The sequence below is a fragment of the Mytilus californianus genome, unplaced genomic scaffold (genome assembly GCF_021869535.1).
Source record: "Mytilus californianus isolate M0D057914Y unplaced genomic scaffold, xbMytCali1.0.p SCAF_6, whole genome shotgun sequence".
NCBI classification, from domain to species: Eukaryota; Metazoa; Mollusca; class Bivalvia; order Mytilida; family Mytilidae; genus Mytilus; species Mytilus californianus.
The window spans coordinates 49021645-49037633 of NW_026262712.1; the positions used below are offsets into that span (position 1 = coordinate 49021645).

Sequence of the window (15989 nt, forward strand, 5' to 3'; positions counted from 1 at the left end):
CGTTGTCAATAATTTATGTTTTTGATAGTAGGTGCCTCTCTAGAAAAAAATGGTACACTTTTAAGGTTTTTTCCGACTAATTATCTCATCCGGTGATTTAAAATGTGGAAATCTTCAATTATGAAAAAATTCTGGTGAGGGAACGACCATTTGATATTCGGGTGGGGTGAAAATTTTCTTAGGATTCACTATTTGTTTTCATTTGTTTGTACACAGGCTTGTTTTTATCCGCGGCTACATTTTGTGTTGCAGACTATTTATTTTAATCCTGTCTTGGACAAAGTCATTAATTTCCACCTCTAACCAGGTCAGGATATTCGTTTTTAGAATCCCCCCCCCCCCCCCCCCCCCGAAAATTAAATGGTTGTCCCCTAAGAAATGAAGGCGCTATCCCGAAAATTTACGAAAAATGAAAACATTTATTAAGAATAATTTCTCTTGTTGAATTCATTATTTTTTTCCCTTGAGATGTCAGTAGCTATGATATAACTTTTTTCGTTCATTTCCTTTTATAATAGATTGAAAAAGAAACAGTTCAGTCTAGACCAACCTCAAAATACTTCTGAAGATGGCCACGAGTATACTGAAATCAATGAAACTGCCGAATGTTCGAATCAACCATCCGAAAGAGTTAATGGACAGTTTACTTATGATCACCTCAGTCATTCCCAAAAGGTGACCAGTAATCCATCCGGAAATATGTATGACACCACAACTGATGTACCTGCGAGATATTACGACCAGTCAACAGTAAAATCTAGTTATGATAAAATCAATATCTTCAAAAACGTGCATGGAAGCTTCCAAAATCAACCTCCGAATGAATATGACTCTGTGCGACTTATTGAAAAGTGTGACGAAGATAACTATCACCATCTAGATAGAAATAAAGGGAATGTAACCACAAACGATGCTAATGATTACATTGAGACCAGTTTTTTTAACTGATCATAATCATATATCATCAATTAAAATATTGTTAGCTTACTTGTTACATAAATGTTATCCAAATGAGACATTAACATATATTTTTATTTCTCTACACACCAAATTATATTGGCATAGAGCCACACGCAATATACCGTATATTTCATAATGCATATGTAAAAACATACAAACGAATACAAAAGTAAGACAGAGTTAATTACAGAAATTACAGTATATGTTATCTCTAAAGTGGTCAAGTACATGGTTTATCCAGGAGAGCCCACATGAATGTTAATTAACCTTATAAATTTACATAAGTTGTTTAGATCATAAAGATTTTTACTGTTTATCAGTTCATTAAAAAAGTAAGGCAACGAAGGCCTTAATTTGGCGTAAAAATTGAAATTTGTTATATCATATGCAACATGTGCAAAAACCTATAGTGGTGATCTTAAAACATATGCAAATTTAGATATACAAGAACAGGAATAAAAGCCCTGTTCATTGATAATTTTCCATGTTTTCTATGTATTGTGTGCGATTTTGTCCCATGTACATTTTCCAAACTTTACGACAAAAGAGATGATTTCAGCTTCCCAATTGTGAACTTTAAATTTCTCTGTAGCAACATTCCAGCAGCGCATGCATACGGAGTATATATCTCCCAATTGATACGATATTCCCGGGCTTGTGTTTCCTATCATGATTTCCTTGATAGAGGATTGCTGCTCACAAGGAAGCTATTAAACCAAGAGTTCCAAATGGTGAAGTTGAAGTCATCCCTTTGTAAATTTTACGGACGCCATCACCAGTTGGTTGACCGTTATGGAATAACCGTTTCACAAATGATATCGGATATGTTCCTTATGTCGTAACTACAATACCCTCCCTTTTCACGAATGAGACTTACCGAATTAGACTATTTACCGGATTTGTAATAACATAAGTAACACGACGGGTGCCACATGTGGAGCAGGATCTGCTTACCCTTCCGGAGCACCTGAGATCACCCCCAGTTTTTGGTGGGGTTCTTGTTGCTTAGTCTTTGGTTTTCTATGTTGTGTCGTCTGTACTATTATTTGTCTGTTTGTCTTTTTATTTTTGGCCATGGCGTTGTCAGTTTGTTTTCGATCTATGAGTTTGACTGTCCCTCTGGTATCTTTCGTCCCTCTTTTGTCCCATGTACATTTACTCCATATCCTTTCATTTTCTATAGACCCTTCTTTTGTCTGCTGTTCATTTTAACCATTTTCGCAACTTCAAAAGTAAGATATTTTAGCCAGATTGACCGTTTTTGTGTATTTGGAAGGTATATTTCTTTCTGAAAAACGTTGGCCACACCAATTGACTAATTAACTAGTATAATTGATTTGAATTTCACTGAACTGAAGGGCCAATTTTATGTATCACTTATCCCACACAAATGACAAACGACAATCATCAAGTAGGGACTTTGCATTTTTTAACCAAGTTATATCATTTCTATATTTATACAATGAACACGTATCTACAGTTGCAAGAAGTTTTTCTTGTTTTCCAGTTATGATTTTGTCGAGTAATTAATTATACGAAGATTAATATCTAATTCCAAAAGATATCCGATGTCAATATAAAAAGAAGGAGAAGTGATATGATTGCCAATGAGACAACTATCCACCAAAGTTCAAATGAAGTGGATGTAAGCAATTATAGGCAGCCTTCAACAATGAGAAAAACCTATACTGTATAGTCGGCTATAAAAGGTCCTGACATGATAAAATATGAAACAATTCAATTGAGAAAATTAACGGCCTAATTTATAACAAAACAGTTTACGAAAAACAAATATGACTGACATGAACCAACGACAACCACTGAACTACAGGCTCTTGACTTGGGACAGGCACATAAAGAATGTGGCGGGGTTAAACATGTTTGTGAGGGCTCAACCCTCCCCATAACCTGGGACAGTGGTGTAACAGCACAACATAAGAACAAACTATAAAAATCTGTTGAAAAAGGCTTAACTCATCAGATCGATACAAAGCATAAAAATTATAAAACAAAAACACATACCGGACATGGCAGGGTATTTATTCCTATGCAATAATATTGGTAAGTTAATGTTAAACATAAAGGCCAATGACAGCTTCAAATTAGAAATGCCTATCATATACGTATAACATAATTATATATTTAACTGCCTTTAGTATTTAAGACCGCATTTACACGTAATTGTTAACATAGGAAATTTTGCTTGACTTTTTGTTCATTTTTATATAATACATGGCCGACGAGAATTCGTACCGTGTATCCGACTGTTGTAATGAATATTCAGTACTACAATTATAACTTAACATTTAAAGGAAACTGAAATAGATTTAAAAAAGCGTTTACTTCCGATTGTTCACTAAAAATATATATAGGTGACAACACTCTTTATTTTATACTTGTTGATATGGACTATGTAATAACATGGCATGGCTTAACATTGTACGTCGTTATTATTATCCTTATTTTGATTGATAGTTTTAGGGGTAAGTTATATTTCTAATTTCTATGTGGAAGTTGTTAACATTTTAAGAGTGTTATTCACTACATTAGGTATTAAGCCAGTTTCATGTCGATGTTTTGACAGGCCCCTTTTGTAAATACTAGAACATGTTAAGATTACGATAAAATAAAAGCATATTTAAATTTTGAAATATATTTTATTTCTTTTTGTGTGCACGTTTTGAATTCTGAATGATCATCGATCTTACATTTCAAAATAACACATGATCTTAATCGTTCATATGAGACTAACATTAATACTCTAAAGCAGAAAATAATGTTTCAAAATGCTTCATTGAATTTATATAAAGATGTCTTTATCATACAGAACCTGTTACTTCTGACAAAATCCAAAAGTGCTTATCAATTTCCAAATAAAGTTTGCCTACGAAGTTGTTCAATACATGTATTTAATAGTAGAACAAAATGATTTAATGAAGTCTTTTGACAATCAAAGAAGCTATGTCTCACTTAATTTGAGCCATTTTTTAAAATGCTTGAACTTTCCCAAAATCGTTTCGTTATGACTACATGTAGCTGAATATTTTGAATAGTAAAAAAAAAAACAGAGTATATTGGTGTATGCACTTGTTCAAATATAAAATAATTCAGCGCACAAAATAAAGACAGACACTACACAAATTGCGGCAATGTATTTAAGACCGAGTAAATAAACCTGAATCTTGCAGCAAAGATAAGAGAAAAGCTATGTCTGGACTAGAGAAGGTTTTATATTTTACGTAATCATGTTAGTATTCACCATATAAACGTATAATGATAATGAATGAACTCGATAGTAATCAACAATAAAAATGTTAAAATAAAACAGACGAGAAGTATTCTTGAGAAAACTGTAATTCCTAGATACTGACACAGGTATTTGACCAAAATCGGGCCACAAATAACAAACATTAACTAAAGCCAAATGTGGTATAATGAAATTTTCAAGCTGTAAAACCCTTGAAATTAGTAATATTATGTATTTTTGGTTATCCTATATATAAATTCTATATAATTTGTATCACTTAATATATATATGCAATTTAAAGAAACACGTGAGATTTAATATATATTTTTATCACTTGTAACTCATATGTACGTTCAAGGACTTCCTGATTCAAGTACAAAATTAATTTTGAATGTGAATGTAACAGTACAAAAAAGTCGTTCCTGCACATAGAACAGAAATAGGATTGATAGATATTTTACCTTGTTTAGCTTTAAAATTGAGAATGGAAATGGGGAATATGTCAACGAGACAACAACCCGACCAAAGAGCAGACAACAGCCGAAGGCCATTAGTGGGTCTTCAATGCAGCGAGAAAATCCCGCACCCGGAGGTGGTCCTCAGCTGGCCCCTAAATAAAATTGTGTGCTAGTTCAGTGAAAATGGACGTCACACTAAACTCCAAAACATATAAATGAACTAAAATTAAAAACAACATACAAGACTTACAAAGGCCAGAGGCTCCTGACTTGGGACAGGAGCAAAAATGTGTCTTCATTTTCATATGTAAGTGTTTAATTTCAGAAGTTTAATCTTAAATAAAATGTCTTGACAGAAAAAGTAATCAGGCTCATAACAGTATTTGTCAGATATCTCTGCTAGATATAATACTCAATCGTTTATTGATATAACCCCACAGCTGTGTTCTTCAATATATACACATATTTAGTGTGAGTGATCGACATTACAAACAATTCCACTCAACGTGATGTCAGGGAACGACTTGAACTTGGAAATGAGTTGAGCGCTTTGCTCAATGTTGAAGGCATCACTGTGGCTTTTAGATAAAGAATAGAAATACAAGCAATGTTCCTTTTCTTTTTTGTATCACGAATTATTGATACACTATGTCAATTCCTTTCGTCCAATTTATTTATGCCCGATTATATTAATTGCTATTAAATTGCTTTGAAATGTACAGACTGATCTAAAGACATGAACTGTGCTTAATGATTTTAAAATTCAAAAAAAAGTCTCGCACAAAACTTTAAAACAGCCATTAAAAATAGGTCAAAAGTACAGTAGTGGCTTCGATATAAGATCACCTTAATGCATTAAATAACATAACAAAAAAAGATAAGATACAAGACAAGCATTGGCCGAGCTCATGACTAGGGATAGACATATGAATATGTGGAGAGATAAAACTAGTTTTTGAGATATAAACCCTCCCGCTTTTAAATCTCGATTAGTGGACTTAAAACGTGCATAAAGGAACATATAATAAAAATGATTATTCTCAGATAAAGCTAACTCATAACTAACGTTACGATAAATAACAAAAAACACAAACACGAACAATAAAGAATTAAGTTGAAATAACAAAACATTTCGTCCCATATTTTAATATCGGTTGCTGTGATTCATAGAATGTTTCAAACAGCAACGTCACAACCAGCATAGGAATACACGAACTTGTGGTATGTTCTGAAATAGGTTTTTGTTTTTAAGAATCCAAACAAAAGCAGTAGGTACATAACTAAAGTACAAATCTAAACAATAATTTTTCAGTATGCCCTGTTAAATTTGTTTGCATGAAAAAAGGAGATGTCGGGTATAAGTCAATGAGACACCAACCCAAACAACCCAAATAACCAAGTACAACTAGAGGCCAACAAACATCTTCAGCAATAATTTGAGACGTTCCGAGTCGATAAGTTGTGAATGAATTAAACAGAATTGGGAAAAAGAGCCACCATCTGCACCATTTTTTTAATGACTAATAACATTAAAATATGACATTCCTGGCTTGGTACATGACAATATTTTGCGGGTTATCTCTTGTTTCTTGAGATCTCCCCTTTAAATCCCGATGGACTGCAATAAAAGTAAAACAGGAAAGACACTTAACTCTGATACAACGATATGTTAAATATCAAAAACAAAAAATTGCAAAAACTAAATAGATAGGATAAACAACTATACAAAAACTTACCAAGCTCACGCAATTACTTTATCTAATGACTGTAATAATGGTTGCTGTAATTCATACAGTAGTATTAAAAGCATGCAAGATCTTGTGCAGTGTCAAAAACAATCTGAACTAAATCCAAATGCAGAAAAATAACAGAAACATTCGAAAATTGATGTGTATTTCCAAATACACAAGACGCAATGAATGAACTACAGTATACAAATGACCATTACTTATTAGGCAAATAGAACGACCTGAAAGACAGTATAGGTACTGGCGAGCGTGTTACGTAATATTACCGGAAGAAGCTGTATCGGTATGCCCATTTTATTTAATACCTATCGATGCAATAATATTTCTACAATACATTTCCATATTTGTGATAAATTTAGTTTCAGACTTAACTGATTTCTACCGAGAAAAAGTTATTTTAGTAATGAACATATTACATTCACCGAAATCCGAGACGACATGGTAAAACGCGTATCGAAATAAAGGTGAAATGTACACTCCATCAGATGGGATATAGGAACATCACAATCAAGGGAAGAAGCATTGGCCATTGAAGATTACCAAAAAAAAAACACAATATTTTGGAAAAAATATATTACATCGACCATGTCTGATTTAGTAAGGACGCTTTAAAGTGGACAAATTTTGTTGTAGAGAATGTGTTTTCTGTAATTATTTTTACATGTTATATAAAAATTATCTATCAAGTGGTGTTTCGTGGAGGTCGGTATGATGTCTTGCTTTAAACACATGTTAAACTGTGATTCGTATCGACAAAGAAATAGATTTGCGATTAACGTTTTACATTTGCGACAGGTTTACAGCTAACTTGGCGGTTTACTTTATCTACTTTATTTTCGGTAAAATAGTGCGGTATTATCATAAAATAAGCAACCATAATTTTTAAGAGAGATTTACTGCCGTTCAAATGAGTACAACATATCAAAAATTTTCAAAGACAGATTTTTTAACACAGCCAGTTCCATAAGAGGTGTTAGAGATCAAGTCAGAAGAACTGAACATGTGTAGTTAAAATTTACTCGATGCAGATATAGAACGAATGTTTTCTTCATTAGAAGTAATAGACATGGACGTACACAGATTTGTAATCTCCGTTAAGAGTATATTTGCCAGTATTCATTTTATTTGAAAGTTAAAATATCGTTTTAGTATACATAACGCTATCTTTATTTCATTCGTAGCTGAAAATGTACAGATTTACAGAACAAAAGCAAAATATACATGGTTCCAAGTTAAGAATGAATGTTCACTAATTAGAAATGAGTCCACAAATATGAGTATTTCAACCCTCGACACTGACCTAATGTGGACAGGTGATAGTGCCAGATATCTGCCATGGGTAGAATACTTAGGTAAGTAGATGTATATACATAGCAATGAACAACTTGTATTCTTAATTACATATTTTGCAAGAACAAAAATGGATACTCTACGTATTGACCGTAGTCACAGATATCAGATTTATTTCCTTACTATTATCAAATGTATCTCAGCTTTTTGTCGAATTTTTAAATTCAAAAAGGGAAAAGATACCAAGGAGGTAATAAAAAAAACACAAAAACGAACATACACATACAACATCATAGACAAGATTGAACATACTGAGCATAACAAAAATCTTGGAAAACTCATCTCAGAATGCAGTTCCTGCTTCATTAATGACGCCTATAGAATTACTAAATAATCCAAAAATCAACAGCATAAACGGTAACCAGGTATATATAACCAAAAAAAAAACAGATTGGCAAACGTCTCTTTTTAAACATATAATACAATGAAACATATATATTTTTTAACGGTATAAACATTATATCTTTTATATTTGTTCAAAGTATTTGCCTTTTCATGGCTTTAATAGAATTGAAATGAAATTACATTCGGTAAAATGGCGTAATCCCACAATGTTTGACCGTTTGAGGTACATGCACATCACATCTCGCCAAGAAGAAATTACAAACGGAATGTATTCAATAGGTATTTACTCTTTTGTAGAAATATTCTTGGCGATGTAACCATCATGTTTGTGCGCTCTACTTTAGACAAATCTGACCGTGTAAAAGGATAATTTAGCCACCAATCTAGATGACAAAGTTGTATTCGGAGAAATCCTATTCATTAACATTTATCTCCACAGCAGAGGTCTTAATGTCATGATTTTTGACTAAATCCCTCATCTTTAATCAGTCAAATCTAAAATCCTCTCCTTTTTTAATATCAGTTTGTTCCAAGTATCATTTACCACGGATACTAGCCTAATTTAGTAAGGTTTTCAATTTACAAATATATCTCTCTACCCGTATATTCGGTCCGATAATTAAATGTGTCCCCGTACTTTGTTTCATAGGCAATTAAATACATTTTCATATACTTCCTAAACAATTTAGTCCCATGAAAAATGTTCCCAGTAATTTCCATAGTTTGTAAAATATGTCTTGTACTTTTATTATCGGAATTGTTCAGATAACTCACTTTCAGGCAAAATTCGGAACATGAACTACTTTGCATAGGAATCAAAGTTTACCTACAGGAAGAAGAAGATTTGGAACACTACTGTTAGAAAACGTTAATTTGACTAGTGACAAAGGTTCATATAATCGACTCAATTTCTTTTTATTTTAAAGTCCTGTATATTATTTCAAATCTCATTGGTTGATTGTTATTTGCTTAACATCTAGAAGCAAATAGTGCATGCATATTCATGAAGAATTTCATTTTTGTTATCAAAAGGCTCCTGAATATAAAGAAGTTGTAAAATTAAGGTAATTTGAAAATCATAATAATCAAGTTTTCTAGTTTAAAAGTATAAAAAATGTTATCAATTTTGTTAATAAAATTAGTCCGGTGTAATTATTGAAAGAAAAATAAATATATTTTTGAGAAAAAAGAGAGATTTTAATCTATACGTATCAAAAATGTATCCATACCTTACAATACTGAAACATCCAATTGCAAACATCTTGTAAATGATTTTCTTTCACACCAAGGAATTTGAAAATGCGGACATGGACATTTTACATAGGAAAGTAAATGTATGAACAATGCACTCGCTAACAGTACATCATACTGTTATGTCTGCTTAGTACCTCGACTTTTGCAGACTTGATAGATAAAGTCATGCAAATTCATCTTATCCGCACGAAAAGTAAGAGTTTAAACGAGATCGGATCAAGGTTGGGACATATTCAGAAATAAAAACAAAACAGGTGACATTACAGCAATTTTAAAAGTGAAAGTGTATATATTATAAGTTTAAATAGAAAAATACTATTTTATCGTACTGTGCTGATTAGAACTTCCTTATTCTGTAAATACCAGATGGGATATTAGATGATAAAAGCTGTTATCTTGGTAAACTATTTCCGCAGGCATGTTGCAATAATATTTTTTTTACATTTCTTATTTGAAGTCATTGCGTTGTTACCTTAAATAAGACTGTCCATAAATAAAGGCAACAGTAGTATACTGGTGTTCAAAAGTCATAAATAGATTGAGAGAAAACAAATCCGGGTTACAAACTAAAACCGAGGGAAACACATCAACTATAAGAGGAAAACAAAGGAACAACAGGAACACTGAATTGCAACAAAAACAAACGCCAACATACATAGAAACGAACTATTTGATAACAACTGCCATATTCCTGACTTGGTACAGGACATTTTAAGAAAAAATGGTGGGTTGTCCATAAACAAGTATCAGTCTCGCAAGGTTAACTTGTCGTTGTAACTGTGCTGTCCTCCTTTTTTTCGTTCATGACACATCAAACGCAACTTTCATAGGAAAAACGCGGGATGACAAACGTTAAGCAGGATCTGCTAACCATTTGGATAAACTGTTTCTCTCTAGTTTTTTGCGGGAGTTGCGTTGATTTTCCTTTTAGTATTTTCCGTTCTGTTGTTTGTCTTTCCATTTTTGCTCATTGAGGCCATGGAATAATCTTTCAATCTTCGACGTATGATTTCGGTTGTCTTCTTGAAAAAAAGAATAAAAGATTAGCTAAAAAGCAAGCAAGTTTTGTTCCTATATAGATTCTATATTGATACCAGTGGATTATCGGATTTATCCAATCGAGATAGTTATATCATCAATTTTAAAGTCTGAACCTTGGCGAGGACTTTAAAATTTATAATTTAACTATCGAAATTGGATAAATCCGATAATTCACGAGTAACTATGTAAGAATCTGTTTCTCTAATGATTAAAAAATACATTTTCATTTTTTGTGAAACCAAAATCCCCTTCGAGTGCCTTCCACATTTCACAAAGTTGTCAATTTCATTAACACCTGTTAGCATATTTTGAGCTGATAAAGGTTATGACCCTTAAATTCATCCAATCATCTTCTGAGATCACAGGCAACCACACGTTGATTAAATTTTTTTATACAATGAGTGCAGAAAGGTATAAATTGTCAAAGAATTAGAGAAATAGTGATATCCATCTTATTGCTGTAGAAAAAATAAATCCAATGAAAAGTCGCATAAGCTGATATCACAATCGTCGGATAGAGAACGGGTTGTAATTACGACAGGTGGCATGGAACATATAGATCTATATTTATCTATAACATGATATGACTTCAATTGTATAACCTTTCATTAAAAACCTTGATTATAAGCAGCAACCCTGTATCAAGGAAATAAGATAAGATAAGAAATACAAACCTTGAATATCTTTTCATTTTGGAGATATCTAATTATATCATATGCAGGCGCTGCTGGAGTATGTGTTCGTTAGAAATTACAATCAATTAATATTTTCAACATCTATCAAACAGTGGAACAATACTGGAAAGTAATATGCTAAATCTTTAAATATGCATCTACATCCTCAATAATTTAGATGTAGCATACCTCTTTATCCGTATAAGTATATAACGGTATAAGTAGTCCAGTTTTGATCATCACAAAGAGCTGAAGTCATAAACATACTAAGGTTATTTTTCTTTTCGCAAGGATGCTTTCGGTTAAAGGACATGACGTTAGTAGACAATAGTACAAATGTGGAAACAGGAAAACAGTTGAAAGAGTGTTTGCTGCATTGCAAACAATACGATTTTATTGGCTTACAGGTAAATATGGCATCAACCTGTAGAAACCGTCAACTTATTGATAGGACAATAATTTTGTTTGTATTCGCACTTACTATTATTTTAACTAAAAATGCATTTTATTATTTTCAATCCTACAAAATATTAAACAACATGTCGCAACAAGTATGATTTTATATGTAAAATTGAGAATGGAAATGGGGAATGTGTCAAAGAGACAACAACCCGACAATAGAGCAGACAACAGCCGAAGGCCACCAATGGGTCTTCAATGCAGCGAGAAACTCCCGCACCCGGAGGCGTCCTTCAGCTGGCCCCTAAACAAATATGTATACTAGTTCAGTGATAATTGACGTCATACTAAACTCCAAATTATACACAAGAAACTAAAATTAAAAAAGATACAAGACTAACAAAAGACAGAGGCTCCTGACTTGGGACAGGCGCAAAAATGCGGCGGGGTTAAACATGTTTTTTGAGATCTAGACTATCTAAAGCGTAAAATAGCAAGCGTTTTACCTATAAAGTATAAAAACAGATATGTTTTGCTCTGTTTATCTGATATATATACAAAGAAATCAAGGTTAAACGTTGAAAGTTTCGACTTTCCAGTAGCTCTCCAACTCCCTCAGGAAAAGAGAACTTATAAATTATTATAATTTTGCAATTCATTATAGGTCGCTTTTGGTCATATAGCTTCCGACCTTTTTAAATTTTTTATTTATCTCGGGCTTACAAATATTCAAGTTGGAACGTTCCTGATAAAAAGTTCTTCGAACGCATGTCATTAATAAAGACTTTAGTGTTATTCACATTTACCAGCACTGGGTTGATACCACAGCTGATATATGTGAGCAGTGCTTCGGAATTGACATGAATTTTTTACATATTTATCTAAAATTCTCCGTTAATAAAATGAGAAAAAACTATGGTATCCTCTGGCAAAGTTGACTTTTAAGTTAATTTTGCTATTCTTTTATGTGTCTCTATTGGTCATAAAAATCCAATGTTTTTTAACGTATTTATTCTTCCTTGGCTTTCAATCTTTTGAGTTTGACCGTTCCTGATGAAAGTTAATCTTGAAAAGTGCTTCGGACGGACGAAATTAATAAAGTGTTATTTTTTTCGTATAGTGAAATACAGAAGGAATTATTTATACAGTATATGTAAATTAACATGCTAGTTAAAATGTGCATTGTTTTAATCATTGGATAGATTCAGATTTACAAAGTATGTGTATAAACAATATCTCTGGCACTGTAGGGCCATTTAAGAGCCTTAAGTTTTATGGTTTAGAATTTAATATTTAATGATCTTTTTGGCAGTGAAATTAAAAAATAAAAAAAGTTGTGACTGAATATTTTCAAATCATCTCTCATTTTGCAAATCGTTCATTATTGATAGCAAGACGATAAACACGGCGTTTTAAAATAAAACTTTGCAATGCATCTTACTTTCGAAGCTGGCATCACACATTGATGCAAATCAACCATCACCATCGCGTTTTATTTTTTTCCCATGCTACCATATCCGACTCTCATTCAGCCCCTAACTGACTGATCTGGCCTATTGTGTCTAACCATGTCTGACCCCTTTTCGGTTTATCTTCCTATATAGTATACCAATATTTTAATATTGTATTTCATTATAGTCTTACAGATGCATTTCATGCAGCATTCCTCAATTTTTTATAGACTATTTCTTGGTAATAACAGGGACGAATTTTGCAGGTACAATTAAAAGATGTCATGCGATACGTGATCGTCACGTATATGTTGTGACCTGAGATCTCCCCAAGTTTTTGGTGGGGTTCGTGTTCGTGTTTTCTATGTTGTGTCATCTGTACTATTATTTGTCTGTTTGTCTTTTTATTTTTGGCCATGGCGTTGTCAGATTGTTTTCGATCTATGAGTTTGACTGTTCCTCTGGTATCTTTTGTCCCTCTTTTGTGATATACATGTTCAAATGCTACCATCACACTATATTAATACATTATCACACTGGTTACATTAAACAAGATTTTCATTTCATGATCTTTGAAAATAGACCAAGACGAGGTGCTTTTTACTATAGTTTGTTTCCTGAGTTTCTTTCTGGTAATGTTAACTGTTGAACACTTTTCATCTTATGATAAAGAGGAAATTTAATACGAAGAAACCATAAAATATCTTTAGTCAAAAAATGTTTTTCGATTATCCGAGAAATAAATTTGTCAGACACAGACCTTTTGATTGTTTGTATTAGTTTCTCCTTTGATGGTCATTGCTTTCTGAGATATATTTGGCTGCTAAATGTAACTTATTATCAAGAATCGTAATTCATATGATATTCTGAATGTTGAGCACGAACATATCTTTAAAAGCTTGACTTATATAATGTATGAGTACTTTCATTCCAGGGTGTATTTTTTTCGGTTAAACAATTATCATTAAGAAATTTACTCCGTTAAAGTGTAAAAGAGACGTTATTGATTTTAACTCAAGTAATATTGTTAATCTTAACTTGTTTCTTCCTTTCAACAATTGACTGGGAAAAATGCATGATAATTTTACGATAATAAGTTATAGGTTGTTAGAACAAACCCTCCCTTCTTTTCAAATGGGAAATCAGTATTGCTTCTTCTATTTTTCAAAATTTATGGCTTTCCATGCAATATATTATGTTATTGTGAGTGACTATTCATTGTGATCAATTATTATAGTGAACTCTTAGCAGCTGCTTCAATGGAGCGTACAATCCCCTTATGCATTTTCCGTAAGAAAGGTGCATAAGAAAACAATATATCATGAGTACTGTTGTTTGTCAAATTATGGCAGTGATAACAAGAGAATAGAAATATAAAAAAAAACATTTAAAATAGACTTTTCAATATTGCAAACGTTATATATTATATAACGTTTGCAATATTAAAGAGTCTATTTTAAATGTTTTTAGGATACAAATATTGGGAAAAAATTAAACAGAAGGAATGGTGTAACTAAACTAATACTTAATCTTTTTATTATACTAAACTTTAAAGTCAATTTTGCGATATTTTTTGAAGAAAAAATGACTGTTGATATGTTGGGACGGTCGTAGTTACGATATTTGTTAATAAAATTTTATCATAATAAAACAATATACCAGACAATTTTCGAAAAGATAATTAATCATTTAATTTTTTGAGAATGAGAAATTTGAGAAATATAAGTATTTAATTTTACCTGAAGCCGACAAAAAAATTATTTTTACATTATCCTTTTTGTTTTCATAAAAACTATCTCATTGCTAACTCATTTCATCTGTTGAAATTACTTCTAAATATGATTTAGATTCCTTTTATTAACCATGTTTAAACTTTAAAATAACACATATTAAGAGAGTATAACAATAATACTGAACTCCAAGGTTAAGGTTTGATTTCAAATGAAAAATGATAAACTGTTAATGTCACTTGAAGGTGTGAATATGTTCTAAATTGGTCAGACAATACTTAATCATGTTTCATGAACATGTCCAAGTATTGTTTTACCTTAATTAGATGATTAAGATTTGCACATTTTAAAATAATTGCAAGAGAATTTGTGCATCCGATAATAATTGATAATTGATGTTTATCTTATCGATCACTGAAATCAAAAACAACATAGAAAAGGAGGAGAATCTTGTTGAGTTCAGATTTTTATGGTACAAAATACTTTATTCCTGAACTAAAATCGTACAAAGTATTGTATCCAATTAAACATCACTAGTGTACTGTATCATACTAAAAAAATACTAAATTGTATTTAATTCTTTTTAAAAAAAATAGTGTTTTTATTTAGCGTAAAAACTGAAATTTTTTGTTAAACTGTAAGTAGATCACAAGTCTATTGATTTTCCTACAAATGTTATAGTATTCATTTTAACTTGATCTGTTTAACTGCATTACCACCTAGAAAAAATATTTACATTTTTTCATAGATTCCCTTCAGGAAACCCCCGAACCATAATGTTTAATTTTTCAAAAGTGTAAATTTAATATATTTCCTTAAAGCGAATGTCTTAGGGTAAACCCCTGAAGGATTATTTACACTAGTATATTTTTCATGTGGAATTCCTAACTTGCAGAATAAATACACTGTTACATTCACATGCAAATGTCTTGTGAATTTACAAATATTTGAATGAAATGCCATGTTTGGTATGCCACGACTTGGAACTGTAAATTATCGTTTGTTTGTATTAATTATAACCCATCTCAACTTTGCACTATTTTGGGGTTTTTCTTTTTCATTAACTTTTATCAACTTAATATATGATATTGGTTGGGAAATGTTAAATATGTGAATTATTAAAATGAACTAATAAGTATAGAAACAGTTTTTAGATAACTTAATTTTAATCAAATATATTGTGAAGAAAGTTTTACTTATTGTTAACCTGTTTGCCTTTTCGTCGTATTTCATTTTGTTTCATGGAGATGTCAGTTTCTTTTTGTAATAAATAATAGTACTTTTTTTTTTAAATGTAATGAAAATGATTACCAAAATGATATCATAACTTCA

General features: G+C 31.6%; 1 protein-coding gene across 1 annotated transcript in view; it reads left to right on the forward strand.

Annotated features, from left to right (window-relative positions):
- Positions 1–3342: 3342 nt before the first annotated feature.
- LOC127706781 (uncharacterized) overlaps positions 3343–15989 on the forward strand; it is a 31521-nt gene continuing 18874 nt past the window's right edge. Inside the window, exons 1-3 of the mRNA XM_052211466.1 lie at positions 3343–3443; positions 7595–7765; positions 11369–11484. Coding sequence (XP_052067426.1) covers positions 3365–3443; positions 7595–7765; positions 11369–11484 — 366 coding nt within the window. The 5' untranslated portion in view covers positions 3343–3364. The remainder of the gene's footprint in view (positions 3444–7594; positions 7766–11368; positions 11485–15989) is intronic.